The 19,531-nt window shown below is 45.7% G+C and overlaps 1 protein-coding gene across 1 annotated transcript in view; it reads left to right on the plus strand.

Moving 5' to 3' along the window:
• Positions 1-3,784: 3,784 nt before the first annotated feature.
• Positions 3,785-19,531, plus strand: part of Fstl1 (follistatin-like 1) — a 59,462-nt gene continuing 43,715 nt past the window's right edge. The window contains exons 1-2 of the mRNA NM_008047.5: positions 3,785-3,882; positions 4,024-4,080. Coding sequence (NP_032073.2) covers positions 4,024-4,080 — 57 coding nt within the window. The 5' untranslated portion in view covers positions 3,785-3,882. The remainder of the gene's footprint in view (positions 3,883-4,023; positions 4,081-19,531) is intronic.

Here is a 19,531-nt window from a genome sequence, read left to right on the forward strand (position 1 = left end):
AATGCTTTCAAAAGTAGGAACAATGTCAACTCTGCTTTCCTAAGCTTTCCTAGGAAAAAGCTTTCCCTTCAACTCAAATCTCTTGTGTTTTGTTTGTTTGTTTGGTTGGTTGGTTGGTTGGTTGCTTTAGTTTTTTTTTAGCAGAAATGGCAGCTAATCTAGTTTAAACCAAATAATACTGCAAGTAGATCTTGTTGTAGTACATCATAGACGATTATAGGGAACTAGCTCTTGTCAGTCCTACCAGCTCAGAGCAGAATTCACAGTCCAAGCTGTGAACTCACAACTACTCTGAGCATCCAGTCCCTAAACCTCTAGACACAATCAGCCTGGTTTTTAGATGGATCTAAGGTTGGGTCCCCATGCGTCTAAGTCAGCCGATTCCCCCAGTCACAGTGATCAGTTAAGGAGACACAAAGAAAATCATTTTGGAGCTGGTGGTTCCCACATGAAATCACAGTACTGGGGAGGGTAAAACAAGAGGATTGGTTAAGGCCAAAGAGTGGGATTCTGGAAAAAAAGAAAGAAAGAAAGAAAGAAAGAAAGAGAGAGAGAGAGAAAGAGAGAGAGAGAGAAAGAAAGAAAGAAAGAAAGAAAGAAAGAAAGAAAGAGGGAGGGAGGGAGGGAGGAAGGAAGGAGAGAGGGGGAAAAAGAAAAAAAAAACCTCTTCTTGGACTTTAAAAACATATCTTAAGATGTCTATGACATCTCCAGAAAAAACGCTAACTCCCTCACCTACATTAGCCCTCTAGGGTCAGTTTCTCACCCTGAGAACAGACTGTAGCTCTCAGGAAGCACCCGGCAAATCCTGGGAAAGAAATGACTGCTGAAAGTTTTAAAAAAAAAGTAAGACATAGGTCCTGGGGACACAGGCAAGCTCCTTGGAGAAGAGTCCCTAAATCAAGCCCTTGTCCCAGCACTTCTCAGCTACATGAAGTCAATAAATCCCAGGCTACTTATTCAAATTGGCTTCTATAGAGAGACACTTAAATAAATATCTATCACTCACAATGGAAAATATCCCTCACCAAACCCAACTCCCTCTTATAATTAGTTTTGATGTTACTTTTATCTCTTTTGTCTCTGTTTGTTGATTATATAGCTATACTCTGAATCAAGGAGAATTATGTCCTAATATTAAACAGAGATAATAGTATACAATAAAATGCCAAGACATTTTATTGGGAAAATATCTGAGTTTTTCTGATCTTCAGTTTTCTTATCGGAAGATGGAAATCACTTTAAAAAGCTTTCAGTGTCTTGTAGCAGTTACCTAAAAATACGGCATGTTGCAAGCTCTGGTATCCCTGGCACATAGTACTGGCTACCATTTAGATGCAAGGCAGATCGATAAAATAATAATGGTTCTACCCTTTATAGAACCCTGCTTTCTGTCTGCCAGGCACTTTTTACAACCTGCCACTTTAAATTGTACTGGCCCCTGAAGGGCATCATGACTGCCATTTGTCAGATGCTAGAACCTAGGCTGGGAGAGGGCAAAGGTTAGCAGCTGGTAAGTGCAATGCCAGTATAGAAAGCCAGGTTGGTTTTGACTTCAAACTTAAGTATTTTCTACTACCCCCAAGCTGTTGTCAAGAAAAGGGCAAGCAAGAGATGCAAAGAAACTCATTTTCAGTTCTGAAAGCAATCAAGAGACTTTCCGTAAAGAAATGGCCTCCTTGTAAGCAGGAGATATCTGTGAGAAACCGCTTAGGCTATGTTGACAGCCCTCCTATGGGAAAAGCACAGGAAGTTTTGAGGGCACACAATGGTGTTATTAGAGGACAGAAGCAAACCTTAGTACATCCAAGCTCATTTCTTCAAATCTAGCACAATGACAGGCAGGGTAGCCAATGGGGGGCATTTATGCTCTGTTCATCTTGATCCAACAAATAGGAAGGCATGTAACACCTGACTGCTGAGCTTCAAAGAATGCATCATTCTCTCTGTGTTCTATTTTCCTTTCTGTTGCTGTGATAAAAGACATCGACCAAAAGCAACTTAGGGGGAGTGTATTTCATCTCAGAGGTCACAGTCCATCACTGAGGAGAGTCACAGCAGAAAGATCCCCAAGTGGGAACCTGGAGCAGAAATCTGGGAGGGATGCTGCTTGCAGGCTTGCTTGCAGGCTCATGCATAGCTAGCTTTCTAGCCCAGGACCAGGTGCCTACAGAATGGCACCACCCACAGTGGGCTAGGTCCTCCAACATCAACTATCAAGTCAATGCCTCCACAGACATAGGCCCGTCTAATAGGCAATTCTTCTCTTAGCTTCAGGCTATGTCAACTCAACAATCAAAACTAACTAGCACACCCCTCTTAAGTATAGAGGGCAGTGACTATTTATTTATTTATTTTTATTCATTAATTTTGCTTTTTCATGCAGCTAATTTTTACACAAGCAGGTTTTCCAACTCTCCCTGTACCTATGGGGTGTGTTTGATTCTGGGGTTCAGCAGTAGCAAACCCATTGCAGCCCCTGCTGTTTTAAAGCCATGGCCAACATTCCAATATGACCCATAACAGAGTTTACATTTTTGTTTCCATCTGTGTAGCACTCGGGCTATCTCAGTGTGGAATTTAGGCATAATTTTGAAACCTTCAGCTGTAGGTATTCAGCAGACCTCGGTAGACGATAAACTAAGACAAGTTCAGAGCACACCATGATACCTGGTATGATGAGAGCATCGGGGTGTGTGGCAAAGAAGGTGAAGAGAAGACGAAAAGGTTCGGCCACGGGGTGAAATGGAGTGCTTACAAGGAAGGCAGAAAGGTTGGATTTGGTGTGGGAGAAGAAAGTGGATGAAGTATCTCAGTGAATGAAGATGTGACACGGTACTGTCTAAACCCCAGAGCGAAAGAACATGGCGGTTAGTTTTCAGTGCTGTCAAGAATGGGCTGAGCAGGTAGAAAGTGGGAGTCGGCAACCAGAGGTTGAAATGTGTCACACAGAGATTTATTTTTGACCGCCAGAGATAGGGAAGCCAGGGCAGGAAAGAGATTGGGGATCCACACTCTTATTATAGGGGCGGCACACCTTTGAAGACCTCTGGGGAAAGAAACACTGGTGGAGATCAAAGGCTCAAAGAGGGACTTTTCCAGAAATGGCCAAGGTGCTAACGGGAGATTGGTGAGATGGAGAGGGGTTAGAGTTCCTGGGTTGGAGGGAAGCATATAAAAATGCTGCAGAGCAGGGCACTTGCCCCCTCTCCCTAGTACACCCACAGTTGACCGCAAAGTAGCTTTCTGCTCACCAGCCCATCTTGGGCTCCTATGCCTGCTTCCTTCTTGGGCTGTAGTAATACCTTCACATCCTCTACTCTCCCTTTTCCCTTTCAACAAGGAAGGGTGGCTCTGGGATGCTTAGGTTCGAGTCCCAGCCCTGGCATGGATGCCCACTGTACTGTCCATCTGGTTGTCACTGCAGTCCTCAGCGAGTTCCTTCTGTTACCCACCCCCACCCACCCCCCCGCTGCCGCAGGCCAGCGCCCCTCCCGGGCGTGGGATTTCTGTGATTTCCCCCGCCTTTGTTTCAGGGTCCCCTGAGACACGGACACCCAGTGCCTTCTCTTGAGATATCTGAAGATTCTTGGTTGGGGTCTAGGAGAGGACGGGGATGCCTGCGGTGCATGGACGCTCCTGGGCTACTGGCGGGGGCCGGGAGGAGGGAGCGCAGCGGGAGCCGCGGGGGCAGCGCTGCAGAAGGGGAGGAGAATAGGGAGGAGCTGGGGGGCCGGAGGGCGGGGAAGGAGGGGTCTTAAGGGGCGGCGAGCCCAGGTCGGACTTCCTCGGAGCCTGGTGATAAGCGACGCTCCCACCTTCGCCTCTAACTCGCTGCCGCCACCCTGCCCAGTGTCCTCCGGAGTCCCGGACCCGAGCACGGTGAGCGCGGTGCAGAGGCCGGGCCGCTGCGGGCACCGAGGGTGCTGGGAGGAGGGGGATGAATCTGTGGGACCCGAAGAAGTTTCTAGGGTCTGAGCGGGGCCCAGCGCCTTCACTCTCACCCTCTTCTCTCTTCCGCAGATGTGGAAACGATGGCTGGCGCTCTCGCTGGTGACCATCGCCCTGGTCCACGGCGAGGTAGGTGACCGGTCTCTGGGGTTTGCGCCCCAGCGGTCGAGTGTGCACTCTAGGGATGCTCTCTGGGGGTGGGACTGAAGGTCCCCCAGCCTTACGATGGAGTGGGATTCTGGCACGCTAGGAGCAGAAATTCTACCTAACAAACTTAGATCTCAATTCTTGAAATAGTTTGGGCCAAAAGCTGGAGCCCCACCACGCCTAATATGGAGGGAGGCTGGGGAGTGGGGAGAGAGGACAGACTGGGTGGATAGGAGCAGAGGCGGCGGCCAGAGCAGCCGCAGAGTTCAAAAAGGCGCCTTGAGTTCTGTTCACTTCAGAGGAAACAGAATAGTTACGGACTTTTTCTTTCCAAGTCTTTCCTAGCCGGGGGGGGGGGGGGGGGGCACTTAAAAGTTTTTTTTTTTAACAGCAAAATGAAATTTCCTTTCTTCTTCATAGAGTGAATTGAGATTTCCTGAAATGCATTTTCTTCTTTGTAAAATGTCCTGGATTTTTGTTGTTGTCATTGTTATTATCTGGGCCCTATAAGAGTCTTTTATAATCCAAATTTCCCCTTAAACTCGGTTGAGCAAATGCAGGAATCTGCGGCTCTACCCTTTGGGGGCCTCTGGTTTCCAGCTAAAATATGTAGAGTCTCTCTCTCTCTCTCTCTCTCTCTCTCTCTCTCTCTCTCTCTCTCTTGTTTTCTTTTCAACTCCAGTGACCTTCCTGAGACACTACAAACAAACCAACAAACCCTATGGCACAAGCCCCTCCATTAACTCAAAGGTTTAGGGACAGAAAATAAACAATTCTAAATTCCCTGGGCTCCAGTCTCCAGAAAAGTGAGGTCAGAAACTAAACATTTGATAATTGTGGCAGGAAATGTGGAAAGAATTAAAACGCATGAGAGAGAAGAAATGGAATGCACATTACAAAAGAAATAGCTCCCTGGTGGGTGGTTTATAGCCCCTCAGAGTTTTTCTTTCACTTTACAGTTTAGCCCCACCCTTTGCATCACAGCTTGAGTCAATCCCAGAATTAATAAATGCACACAGTCTTCAGGACTTTAAACACACACACACACACACACACACACACACACACACACACACACGCACACACTGTACTGGTGTGTGTTCCTTTAATTCACTGTATCACTGATTGAGGTAGAAGCAGTCTATTTTTATTTCTAGAGAAATAAAAGCAGCAAGTATTTATTAGGTAGCTACTACTTGTATTAAGATTCTACTTTAATCATAGGGGAACTGAGTCAGGGAAGTTTGTGCAACTTACAAAATAAGTTATAGTAGTGAGGGCAAGATGCAAACCCAAGCCGTCTGGCTCCAGACTCCAGACAATTCATCACTACCTGGCCCGCTTACAAACATGAGGGCTTAGGATTTTACCAAGTGTTTTGTGTCTGCTCGGATCACTTCTAGCATTTCTTTTAAAGCCTCTCAGCCCTGTGAGTTGGGCTTTGTTAGTTCCGTTTTACAGAGCAGGGAACAAAGTTAAGGAAACTCATTAAATGGCCCGTGTTCAGATAACTGATTAGCTTTGGAAGTGGATCAGTATGTGACCCCCTCCCTCTACCTTTCAGATACGCCTTGAGCCCCGTTTGCCCCTCAGCCATTTTCTTTGAGTGGAGGAAATAGCCTCGGTTTTTAACTCTGGTTAAAGAATGCTCCTCCATCCTTGTGATGGCCCTCAACACCGTTAGCCAGTGGCTCTCACCTTTAATTCCAACACGTGGGAAGCAAAGGCAGGTAGAGCTTTGTGAGTTCAAAGCCAGCCTGGTCTACCTAGTGAGTTTCATAACAGCTAGGGCTAAACAGTGAGACCCTGATGATTAAGATGATGATAAAATAGCCAGGCAGTGGTGGCACATGCCTTTGTTCCCAGCACTCAGGAGGCAGAGGCAGATGGATCTCTGTGAGTTCGAAACTAGCCTGGTCTACAAAGAGTTCCAGGACAGCCAGGGCTACAGAGAGAAACCCTGTCTTGAAAAACCAAACCAAAAAAAAATAATAATAATAATTAATTAGTCAGTCAATAAAAAGAGAGCTACTCTTCTGTGATAGATGAAGTGAATTCCTGGTTAATTTCTCAGCCAGCTTAGGAATTGCCAACCACTTTGTGAAAAGACAGAACCGTTTGCAGAAGTAAGGAATCTGTGTCTCATCAGCACGAGACTGTGAGTCTCAAGGTCTGCGATCTGTTCTAAGTAACCTACTCCTCACTCCAGCCTCCTCATCCCACTGCACAGCAGAGAACAGCTCACTCCAGGTAGTAAGGGCCCCTCACTGCAATTTCCCACTGGAGCTCTATGGAAGAACATTCAGTTCCCAGGAAAAACCTGCAGAGAAAGAGGCAAAGTGCTGAGGCATGAAAACCAGGGGAGCTGGTGCAGAAGAGAGGCTGTGAAGTCAGGACACACGGACAGTGAAGAGGGAGCCCAGGCAGGAGCCACAACCGCACATTTCATAACTTCACTGTCCTAAGGATTATTATCTTTTAATCAACCAAGCCTTTGTTGCCTGCCCTTCCAGATAACACTTGGCAAGTTTTAATGCACGTGTTAAATACTACATCTTTACTCATGGGTGAAAAAAGTAAATTAACCCCTCTCCGTGGGAGACGTGACTTGGAATACATTTTACACACTATAGTTGCAGTTAATGATGCTTGCAGTGGAGGGTTTTTTCCTTGTTAACTATAAGAACATTCAGCAAACACTCAAGTATGGTATTTCTAGTCTTTTGGCATGAGTCCATTTTAGTAAAATTTAGATCTGCTACGTTGTGCAAATATTGTTGAATTCTCAAAAAGAGAGAGAGAGAGACATAGAAGACACAGAGAATTTTCTTGGTGCTCTTTGCTTTAATAATCAAACCTAAAGATTTATTTCACTTTTTTAAAAGCTACGATTGTTTTACAAATTCTATTGGTTTTTGAAAAAGCCCAAAGCTTTTGGAGTCAGCTTTCAGAAGCAGAGCTGTTCCTTCTTGGGTAAGGATGGCTGTGATGTTCTTAATGCTAGTGTATAAATTCTATTTGGTTGGATATGAGAAACTGCTACTAAATCTCACTAAGGCCAAGTATTACATTGTTTCTGTATTTTCAATGCCCTTATACTTGTCACCTCAGAGTAACACTGCTGCTGTTTGTTCCCTTTGTAGTTTCCCTATTTTACCTCCAGGATGTCCCTGCAGCCAGCCTCCATCAGAATAATGCCCCACCCATGTGAGCACACACCCACATGCTCTTCAGAGCTCTGCACACGGCTCTAGATATACACATATTGGACAGAAGTAGGCTCTAGTTGGGGCAGCAGCAGAGGGAAGGCTTCTACTAATATTCATCCCTTGGCCTGCTCTCTCTTTCCATGCCCCTTCTACTGAAATGACCACTATTTGGGGGGGGGGTTATGCAATTGGGGGACCAAGGGTAGTATAGAGAATTCCAGGTATAAGTTTGTGTGCCCCTGGAGTCTTGAGGAATGTATATTAGTTCCTCTGACATGACAGGCTAGAGGAGACACACAGCCCAACTGCCAGCTTCAAAAGGACAATCTTAGTAAGTGTCCAAGTGTCCCCCTATGCACCCTGGCTTAGTTTTACTCTGCATTCTGGGTCTAGGAATTCATTATGATAAATTACATATACAAGGGACAGATTTACCGAGGAGATCACTCACTCCAGCAAGGAATCCACACTTGAGCCATGAGCTGGGAATGTGTCTCTTGAGACGGTAGTGTGGAGAGCCAATAACAGCTCCACAGACAGATGCGCTGTGCTTAGCTGTTAGGCATGCCATGCTAGCAGACTGTCAGGGCTTTGTCCCTAGGAAGCTACACTGCTTAATGTCATTTACATCTCCTCACATGCATGTAGTTAACCACTAGGTTAGTATCTGCCAGGCTGGGGAGGGTTGGGAGTGCCTCTGCATTCTATAGAATTGTTCATTAATCTACAGAGTAAACCTTCCACCCCCACCCCCACCCCCAACTACAGCTTCAGAAAGAGCACTTGCAGCTTACACATCAGCTAGCAAAATGATCTCCTGTTTGTCCTGTAGCAAATAAACTACTTGCTGTGATGCTAAAGGTGCCGTTGGGAATCGAGAAGTTGAAGCATAGCTAGACACCACTGAATAGCCAAAACAGATGGGCAAGCACCTGGCAGATGGAAGTGCTGCTGCTTCCAAGGTCTTTGGAAGGTGGATGCATTACAGTTCCTGTTGAAGTGGGCTGGGTCACAGGACGCTTGGGCCAACATGTTGAAAGGCTGTAGTAGGAAGTGGCTGTAGTAGAAAGTGGCTGTAGTAGGAAGTGGCTGTAGTAGGAAGTGGCTGTAGTAGGAAGTGGCTGTAGTAGGAAGTGGCTGTAGTAGGAAGTGGCTGTAGTAGGAAGTGGCTGTAGTAGGAAGTGGCTGTAGTAGGAAGTGGCTGTAGTAGGAAGTGGCTGTAGTAGGAAGTGGCTGTAGTAGGAAGTGGCTGTAGTAGGAAGTGGCTGTAGTAGGAAGTGGCTGTAGTAGGAAGTGGCTGTAGGGATTACGGCTGAGCTGGATATAAGGATATAAGAAGTGGGGCTGGAGAGATGGCTCAGTGGTTAAGAGCACCGACTGCTTTTCCGAAGGTCCTGAGTTCAAATCCCAGCAACCACATGGTGGCTCACAACCATCCGTAATGACATCTGACGCCCTCTTCTGGTGCATCTGAAGACAGCTACAGTGTACTTAGATATAATAATAAATAAATCTTAAAAAAAAAAAAAAAAGGATATAAGAAGTGGTTGGGGGGCTGGAGTAATGGCTCAGAGGTTAAGGGCACTGATTGCTCTTCCAGAGGTCCTGAGTTCAATTCCCAGCAACTACATGGTGGCTCACAACCATCTATAGTGGGATCTGATGCCCTCTTCTGGTGTGTCTGAAGACAGTAACACTGTACTCATCATGTATATCAAGTAAATAAATAAGATTTAGAAGAAGGAGGAAGAGGAGGAGGAGGAGAGGAAAAAGAAGGAGGAGGAGGAGGAAGAGGAGGAAGAGGAGAAAGTTGGCTAGACAGCAGCACAAGCCTGGACAAGAATTAAAAATAAAAGATAAGCTGTAAATAGCCAGGGCCACATTGATAGATTGGAAATGTGATGGTTTCTTTTTTTTTTTTTTTCAAGACAGGGTTTCTCTGTGTAGCCCTGGCTGTCCTGGAACTCACTTTGTAGACCAGGCTGGCCTCGAACTCAGAAATCCACCTGCCTCTGCCTCCCATGTGCTGGGATTAAAGGCGTGTGCTACCACGCCCGGTGTGATAGTTTCTTTTTCTTTCTCCTCTTCACATAATTGGACGTGCAGAAGAATACTTTGGACAATCATCTATTTTATTGACTTCATAATACCAGCTGTTATATTACTAGGACAAATTAAGTATGTTAGTTCTGTAAGTCAGATAAAGAGTGACCTTGGAGGTTAAATACATACATCTTCCCAGGTTGCTCAATTCCAAACCTTGTGGCTTTGGCAAGGATGCTCTCTCCAAGAGTGAGGCACGAAGGGCCCAGAACTTCCCTTCACTGTTTCCATTAGGTAACAGTGCCTGGTCCAGGTCAAGAATGCTCTGCACACAGAGAGGAATCCAGCATGATGTGCAAGGCTCGATTTCTATGCTCTTTCCTTGTAGCCTACTGGTCGATCAGGAGCATTAAGTGCTAAAAGATGATATTATATTAGAATAACATCATTAGCAAGTGAACTCAAGGACAGCCTGGTCAACATAGAAAGTTCTAGACCAGCCAGACCTACATAGTAAGACCCAATTTCAAAAAAATTTTTTTCTGTTATATTGACATAGGTTCTCCCATAATTTAAAAAATCCCCCTTTTGTTTTTAAAGGTTCATTTATTTTATTTTATGTCTATGAATATTCTACCTGCATGTATGTCTTGTGTACTTTTTCCCTTTAGAAGTCAGAAAAGGGTATATGCCCCTGGAACAGGAGTTTAGAGATGGTTGTAATCGTCCATGTGGGTGCTGGGAATCAAACCTGCGTCTTCTACAAGAACAAGTGCTCTTAACCTCTGAGCCATTTCCCCAGCTCTCAAATTGTCTCTAAGTTAATAAAATCCATACATTTATAATATGTAGCTTGATGACCTTTTACAGTGGGATATTCTCAGGTAGCCACTCCCCCAGTGAAGACAGAGGGAGCTGGTGAGGAAAGGCTCTGAGTTCAAGGCAAAAATGTCACATAGTGGAACTGTGTGTCAAAGGGTTTGCTCCAGCATGCATTTCATCATTCCTTGGTGAAGAGAGAGTTTTTAGTCAGTATCTTGGTGTCTAGTGACATTTGGCAGATTCTTAGTCCATGTTTTAGCAATAATGAATTTTTACAAATTAGTGAAAAGGTTAACTCACTCTCTCCAGGAGTCTCGTGATTTAGATGTTATGTAAGTATTTGGATGTGTAGCTAATTGTTACATTTAAGGAGAGTCTTCATAAGATACCAATTATGTTATTTAGAAGAGCTGTAAAATTAGAACTACCTAGACATGTAGTTGAAGAAGGGAGGGCACAGCCATGGGTACCACTCTGGGCTGAATTGGAAAACCTTACCCATAGGGGTAATTTTATTCTTTGTTCCAGTCTTTTCTGTATTTTCTAAGCTTTTTTGAATGTATCTTAGCTTCATGTCGCATGAGAACAAAATCCTAACTTTTTTCTCATGTGTATGGTCATGTGACCTATGTGTATGGGTCAATATTGACATGTGTGTGGATACTTAATGGGGCATCATGGGCATGTATGTAAATGTATGTGGCGTCCCAAGGTTGATGTTGAATGCCTTCCTCTATCCTTCTCCACCTTTCTAGCCAAGGAGTCTCAGTTACACCCAGAGCTCAGAGATATGACTAGACAGTGATCTTACTCTAAGGGTTTCCTGTCTCTGCCTTCAAAGTACAGGGCTGTAGGGAGACCGCCATGCCTGTCTAGCATTTATATGCATCTGAATTCCATTTCTCAGATTTGTACAGGTAGTGCTCTTCCACTGAGCCATCTCCCAAGCCCAGCATTAACTTTTTCTTTAAAGTGACATTAGGAGGATAAATTCTTCTTGTAAAAGGAAATAGTCACAGGAATCCTCTTGACGATGAAATATCAAAAAGAATAGGAGTAACAGGGAATATGGACAATATAGAAAGTGAGGTTCAACAACTAGTGTGTCTTCCAGAGAATCGATCATGTCAGTAGTAATATGTGATGATCTTATTAAACACCACAGGCAATGAAAATAAGTACCTGCCAACACTGGAGTAAATGGCCTGCAGAGATCGTGTGAACAAAGCATGTGTACAGCTCCTACATTCCTCTACCCATGACAGACATGACTAATCAATCACAGAATTCTTTCCTACAGAATTCAGAGGAGGTTTGAAAATCTCATTCAACAACACTCCTTGTAGCCATTAGCAATCAGTCAGAGTCCCTGTGTGAGATGAAAGCTATTTGTCATTTCTGCTGGAATACTCAATTCAGTTTGGCAAGCACCGACAATTTTTAACTGAAATTAGGATAATTAGATGGGAGACTTCAGGATTGTATGACTGACATAGACAACAGAGAGAAGAAGAGCTGCTGGAACTGATGTTGAAAGTCTCAGGAGAAGCCATATACAAGTTTCAGGCCCAAGTAACTAAGTAAAACAAACCCTTTCATGCTGGCCATCAGTGAGGATGCAGCAGTGAGCCGTTTCTTGGCTGCTCTAACGAAATGCACCCTTGCCCTAGCTAAGACTGGAAGAGCTGCTGCTATCGCAGAAAGCATCTTCTGCATTAGCAGAGTCTGGCAGTAACTTGCTAATAGAACACTCTCTAGGTAGTTGGAGTACAAAATATAGCCTATAAATTTGCATTTTCTGCTTTGGTTGAAAGATTTCCGTGTAATCTCCTCACAGACTTTTTATGTCCTCATTTGGAAGTAATAACTATTACACTAGCTCCAGGATTAATTTTAAATTTATGATGCCTGGTATGTTCTTTAAATAGTGTGCCAGGCACTATTTGTGACCAATCAGGCCATTGCCAGATGAACTATGTGACATATGACAAAAGCTATGTTGTACTGCAGGCACATGTGTGTGTTCTTGTGTGTGTGTGCGCACGTGTGCATGTGCATGTGTGTGTCTGTGTATGTCTTTCTGTGTGAATGTGTGTGTATGTGCATGTGTGTACATGTCTATGTACATTGCATGCATGCGTGTGTGTTTATGTGTGTCCCATGTATGTGTGTCTGTGTGTGTCTTTGTGTGTGTGTGTGTCTGTGTGTGTGTGATGGGATATTTGAATTCATGTAGGGAAAGTGGCTTTTTCTCCTTTGTTGTTTTCAAAAGTAAACTCCTGAGTCTGAGAAAAACATTGTCTTTCCCCGGGCTTTCATTGATCCTTCATAAATATGACTTATTAATCTGCAGAAGCCTCAGGCATTACCTCATGGCCCTTCCTGGGGTGTTATATCAGTCACTTTACACACTTCCCTCCATTAGCAGCAGTGTGAGACTAACAGGACTGCACAGGACTTTCCTGGAGGCGCTGCCTGCATCATCACTGTAGACAGCCCAAATGGCTCTGGCCGCTAGGGACAACAGGAACGAGCAGCCCGTCCTTACCTCTTGCATCTGATTTAGAAAATTCTGAGAGACAGCAGTGGGATGTGTGGTCCCTGCCAACCAGAATTCCAGGGGCTGCTCAAGGGCAGCTGGGATCGTTTCTGCCTGCTGACATTGTCTTCTCTGTCAGCGTGGCCACTGTGGCAGCGTCTTGTACAGAACTTTATCTGAAATGGTGTCTCTTCTGGGTTCTGGCGCTTTCCCGTTTTCATGTCATTCTGAGGTTCCCCACATCTCCCCCTTCATTGTCCTGTGCTCTTGACCCGAGTCTCTTTTGTTTTTCTGTGCATCTGTTTTTAGTTAAACTAAAGCATTGAACCCTAGGCCTAGCTCAACCTTGCCAAGAGCTCCACCACTGAGCATGTCCCCTGGCCCTTGTGGCAGAATCTTGCTGTGTGCCTCAGGCTGGCCTTGAATTTGTAATGCTCCTGCCTCTGCATCCCGAGTGCTGAGATGACAGGCTGGTGCCAAGCTGCCTGGCCCCCAAGGTCTGTCTTTAACATTACAGAGCACTTTTGTTATTAAGTGACAGTGATTGTGGGGAACAATGAGGTAGTCCATGATGTTGAGGTAGGTCCTGGGACGTGTTGGTGGAACCTGGTGCTCTGAAGGAAAACATTGGGTTCTGCTAAGAGAGCACTGCTCCACCCGGAGCCCAGCCTGACTCCAGCTTCACGTGCTCACAGACCCCATTCCCAGGCCAGGGCTCCTCCCTGCCACCCTCTCCCTTTCTCTCCTCATCCTATTGCCTAGCCTTTCCTCTCTTGCTTTTCCCGCTCTCCTTATAGACATCACCCCGAAGTGCATGAGCTGTTAGGAGCTGACGGATATCTACAAACCTTCTGCTCGTCTCCACACAGTTTAAACTCACAGACCCTGGTGTGCTCCTCCGTATCACTCCCCTGAAATAATTCCTTTTTTCATAATCAACTAGCAAGAGGAAAGCCAAAGGTCTCCCACACTTGTGCTCCCTGTAGGGCACTAAGTTAAAGCCGGTGAAAAACATACTCTCTGGAGTGTTTGGTCTCGTGCAGTGTTTCTCAACCTGTGGGTCCCAAATGACCCTTTCCCAGGGATGCCTACGGCCATCAGAAAACACAGATATTTACATTATGATTCACAACAGTAGCAAAATTACAGTTACAAAGAAACAGTGAAATAATTTTATGATGGGGGGGGTCACTACAATATGAGGAACTATTATATTAAGGGGTCCCAGCGTTAGAAACATTGAGAACCTCTGGTCTAATAGGAGAAGTAGGCAGGGAAGGTCATGGCCTCAGAACTGTCCAGTGTGAGAAACAGTGGATCATGGCTGAGAATCTACCCTGTGCAGAGGTCCAGGAAAGTCTGTCAGAGGAAGTAGCCTGCGGCTGAACTTGGAAAGGGACCTACAGTGTAGCATAGGCAGAAAAGAGAGCTTCTATTTAATCCTCAAAAAGTGACAAGTAACTATTATAAGGCTCATTTTACCCATGAAGAAACCATTCAGTTACCCTGTATCAGCTACCTAACCAATGGTAGAGCCAGGATGTAAAACCCAGGGTTTGATATCCCCAAGTCAAAGCTCAGTGGTTTGTGCCCTTGGGTCTGATTTCCAGAAGCCAGACTCTGAAAACACACCAACAATGAATGTTGCCTGTAGTATGGCTCCAGCACTGTACAGTCCTAGTCACTAACTATTCAAGGCACATCAGTGCTAAATGGCTCTAGTACCTGACCTGATCCTGCAGCCTCGCCTGCTCCAGCCACATGATCTCCACTTGAATCCAGCCCCAGCTGCCTCTCTGACATGTGCGGAACTGCAGTTATTATTTGGGAATATTGCCAGCTAATGGCCAGAGACTCGGGAGATGTTTTAAGGCAGTTTCTGTGTCCTTGAAACGTATTCACAACTGTTCCATACTATGTAAGACCGAACTGCAAAATGGCTCTAAACTCCAATCTGATTGCTAAATATGGCCGTGTAGTGCACAGATGCCTGCCTGAGGGGGTCAGTTGGGCCAATCCCACCCTGCACTGCACTCATAAAGGCGTGTGCCCTGCCACAGGGCCCCCCTGCCACTCAGAAGAAAAGGCCCTTTTCCCCACCAGCTTAGATTAGCAAAGCTTCCCAAAGCTAACATTACCCCCGAGTCATAAGCCTATTGGACTGTGGCTGCCGTTTCTGTGTCTGTACATTTTAATCAACTGGTTTCATCAGAATCCTGAGGCCCCCTTCAAGAGCTAGTTCTTTTTAATGAACAAGCTAAAATAACACAACTGGAAAATCTTTTTTTTTTTTTTAAACATAGTCCTTCACCCCTACAGTGTGCATCTCTTGGATATTACTCACTTCAATTTGGGTGGGGAACTGTGAGTTCTCAGGGACTAATACGATCATCCTCAGCTCCCCATGATGGATGGATTAACGGAACTTCCCTCGGCCTATAGCAGGAGTCCAGCTCCTGGGACGAAATGTCTTAGATAGAGCCAGCCCCCAGCCTGGAGCCTGTCGGAAGTTGTGTCCTGTGTTTGCATTAGCTGAACAAAGAGCTACAGGCTTTCTCGCCTGGCTCCCCTCCTCCCTCCTTCTCTCCTGCACTGGGAGAGGCCAGCTAAAGTCTAGACAGCAGAGGCTGCTTGGCACCGCGCCTTCACAGCAGCCTGCAGGGCTCTGCAGCCCTGACTCCCTCAGCACTGCTCACTCTGGTTCCTTCCTTACTCATTTCCTGCTTTTCTCAAAGTCAGCCCTGAGTTGTCTTGGGGGGCTAGCATGTACCCACACACGTAAGAAGCAAGTGAGTGAATTATGAGCCTGCCCAGGATTCGGCTGCTTTGTGAGGTTCTGAACTGAGAAGTTACAGCTGGCCACGTGGCTGAGATTACTGTCCTAGCATCAAGCAAGCTCCCTTCATCTTGGGCCAGACAAGGTTGGGATGAATAGCCCAGTGGTACCCCAAGTGTGGACTGAGACAAACATCTAACCCCTCATCCCCCTCAAAAGAGTGGGAGAGACCCGCAATGTAAACTCTATCCCTGTAAGTCCACGCAATTTGGATCATCAAAATATTCTTACTTAGAAGTAGGATATTTGATTAAGCTCTTACGTCAGTTTCCTACCCGTGGGGAGCCATGGGAAAGAGAGGCTGGCCAAGGACCAAGAAAACAGTGTGGAGAAAGGCAAGAGGCCCCTGGGTCCCCCTCTTAGGTACTGAGTGCATCATCGAACTCCGAAGTGCGGTGCCTCAAGTGCCTTTGTGCTCTGCAATCCCAAGTCCTGATTACCCCACAGATATGAGTCATTTGGCAACTGTGCATCAGCACTGGGGTGGGGATGGGGGGGGGCTGGAATATCCCAGATCCCCCTGGGATTTAGGGAGGGATCTACAAACAACAACAGCAATGACAAAATGAAGATCAATCCAAACTCTATGATTTTCATGAGAAAACCGACTTTCTTCCGACTTTTCCTTCAGCTGTAGCATTGCAAAGGGCTTACAAAAATAGCTGTGTGGAAATGGTGTTTGGAATCATTCTCATCTCTCACCGTGTTGCCTGGCCCATGACCAGGATCTAGGAGCTCCTGAACAGGTGTTGATGAACGTCCTGCCTCCATCCCCTGTCCCTGATCTGGCAGTCGGCTGCATCAGGCACTGGTCTTTGTCTTTGTCATCAACACTGAGATCCAGTGACCTTTGTAAGCAAGCCAAGGCTAGCCTGGAGGCTTCAGCCCACTGGTGTGCTTGGTGCCATGTCCTGACTCCAAGCCCTAGTAGATAGCCAGGTAAATTGCCCTGACTTCTGGTCATGAATAGGAGCTAGCCATGCAATGTCTGTGTCCTTCCTAATAGAAGTTCTTGTACAGGTTAGAACTGGACACATGTATGTACACACATCTGCACATCTACACGCATGCACACTGGCTTAAATTTCACCCCTCAGGAACAAAGCCGTCTGCCAGTATCTTGTAGTAAGACTTTTCTCAACCACAGATTCCTACGGAAACGAATGAGAGGGACACATGTGTGTTGGGATTTTCTCTGATGAACTGCCTTGTTGTACCTTGTGGCTTCTGTAGACTGTCATGATGTCTAAGCCTAGGCGCAGCGCTTATCTTTTGTGGTTATGAAACTTAGCTGCTAGTGAACTCTTGTCATTCAGCCAGTCGGTCAGTCATTCTGCTTTAACCAAAAATGGTCAAAACATCTGCAATTAGTTAAGCCAGCTAAGTTTCGGAGAGGGAGTGATGTCTGGGGCATAGCATTTTTAAGAAAGCAAGAAAATGGATAAGGGACTAAACGCCAGCCCAGGGGGATTCCTGGTTACTGCCCCAGGGATCAGTGGGTGGTTTAAACGGTGAGGTGCTACGGGAGGAATGTCTGCTGGAGCAGCTCTATCTAGTGAAGCAGATATGCATGTGCTCACAGTGAGCACGGACACCCAAGTCCCCTTTACTGACTGACAGCCTCCATCTTGAGGGCCCAGGAAGACCTCATGGCTTCTTGCTGGTTTAGCCCGGTTCACAGAAGCTTTGGTTGGAAAGAGGCAAATGTTCTGCAGCCATTCATTCACAAATGGCTGCTTCAGGCTTCTCTAAATGCTGTAGCTAGGATTCCACCATCCATTAGGGCGGGGCCAGGCTACCCCAGAAACTGCAGGCTCCACTAGTCCCAAAAATTTTTGGAATGTGAATGTGCCCAGTCATCTTTGATCATTTTTCTGTCACTTCCCCTCGTCCCCTTCATTTGCCACTTTCTTTCCTGCCTTAACCTGTGTCGCCTTGGCCTACTGACAGGCATGCAGAGAATCAGAATTCCTAGGTAGACATTTATTTTAAAGGCCGGACTTTCTCTTTCTGCATCAGCCGGTGTCTGCATCTTGTTCATCCAAGATTCCTGCAGTGCACCAAGGGCTGGCTAAGGACCAAGAAAAACCCAGCCGAGGAACTCCCGTTGACTTTGGCTTCCTCAATTTCCCTTCTGGATGGTGGAGGGAGGAAAGTGAGGGCTGGCATCCAGGGGCTTACTAAAGATCGGGTGTAGTAAGTTCACTCTTCACTGTGTGACTGTCATGGCAGGAATGACGACGGACATTCCACATGTGTGCCCCACCCTTGGGCTATCAGACTATTGAAACAACTGACCCCAAGAGAATCAAAGTGCTCCAGGAAGCTCAAGCTGGAAAGGGGGCAAAGGCGGAAAGCCTAGTGCCAGCCAGAGGGGGCTTTGTGTTTAGAAGAAGGCTCAACACAGTTCTTCCAACCTGTCTGATCACCTTTCGAGAGTGTCCAGAGCCAGTGATGAGGGCCACACCTTTGTCTGCACTACTTAGTACGCTTTATGATACCTCCTGTTTAAACCATTAGAACCCCGAGGGTGAACTTTGGGTGGCACTTTCCCTAAGGTGGCCGCAGTGAGTAAATCTCCTCCTTTCTATTTTTCCTATTACTTGTTTTTGATTGGTTTATTAAGGATGGGAGACCCAGCCTGGATTGTTTTCAAGGTTGCCAGGGCTTACTTTTTTCACAGCTTTCATAATTAAGTAATTAATCAATTAATGAAGTGTGGGGCGGGGGGTCAGAGGCATCGATTCCCTGAGATGGCATTACAGTTGGTTGCGAGTTGTCTGATGTGGGTGCCAGGAATGAACTCTTGTCTTCTGAAAAATCTGTGTGCACTCTTCTTTCTTTCTTTCTTTCTTTCTTTCTTTCTTTCTTTCTTTCTTCTTTTTTTTTTTTTTTTTTTTTTTTTTTTTTTTTTTTTTTGGTTTTTCGAGACAGGGTTTCTCTGTGTAGCCCTGGCTGTCCTGGAACTCACTTTGTAGACCAGGCTGGCCTCAAACTCAGAAATCTGCCTGCCTCTGCCTCCCAAGTGCTGGGATTACAGGTGTGCGCCACCACGCCCAGCATCTGTGTGCACTCTTAACTAAGCCTTTTCTCCAGCACCTTACTTCTTAATAAAATTTCCTCATTTTTAAGAGTCCATATTACTTTCTCCTAGAAATACAACCAGAAAGAAAAAGTCTGTTTATTTTCTACTAAAGACATGTGTGATTTGATCTGTATGAGATACAGAACTGTTTGGTTATGCGTTTGATATTTTAGGCATTTTTTTAATCCCCCTAAAATCCTCAGTGGTGATAGAGAATCCTGTAAGAACAGCTAATGTTGGAGGATTTCGGACTGATTCGGTCATTTTATAGCTTAGGACACTGCATTTTCCTCCGAACCCCTTTACATGTATCAAACAGAAGGCTCCTCATGTCTGGCTTAAGTTGTTCCACTAAATGGTGGTTTAACTGGCAGCCTGCTCTCCACACAGGCTGATTCTCTGGTTGGCTGGGCTGTTTTTTTTTCAGGTGATGTCATTTTTCTTAATGTAAGTGGCATTGTCATTTAGGGTTCGTGCTTACTCACGTTATAGTGGCCTAGGATCTAAAGACCTCATTACCAGGCGGAATTTTAGGATTTTGAATTATAGGAAATGTCTTCTTTCTGTTGGGGTATGGGGCGGGGCTTGCTTTCTGTGTTGGCTGGCCTGTTGGCTATGTGCCTGTGTGTGAGAGAGTATGTGAGTATGTGTGTGTAGTGTGTGTGTGTGAGTGTGTGTGGTATGAGTTTGTAGTGTGTGTGTGAATGTGTATATGCATATATGTAGCATGAGTGCATTTGTGTATGTAGTGTGAGTGTTTATGTTTGTAGTGTATGTGTGGCTGCACATGCACACACATGAGTGAGTATGTAGTATGAGTGTGTTTGACTCCTAGGTAACTGGATACTATTGTAGGCTCTAGGCTACCAATCTGTGACCACAGATGTAACAGTAGCCAT

The sequence above is a fragment of the Mus musculus genome, chromosome 16 (assembly GCF_000001635.26).
Source record: "Mus musculus strain C57BL/6J chromosome 16, GRCm38.p6 C57BL/6J".
NCBI lineage: Eukaryota > Metazoa > Chordata > Mammalia > Rodentia > Muridae > Mus > Mus musculus.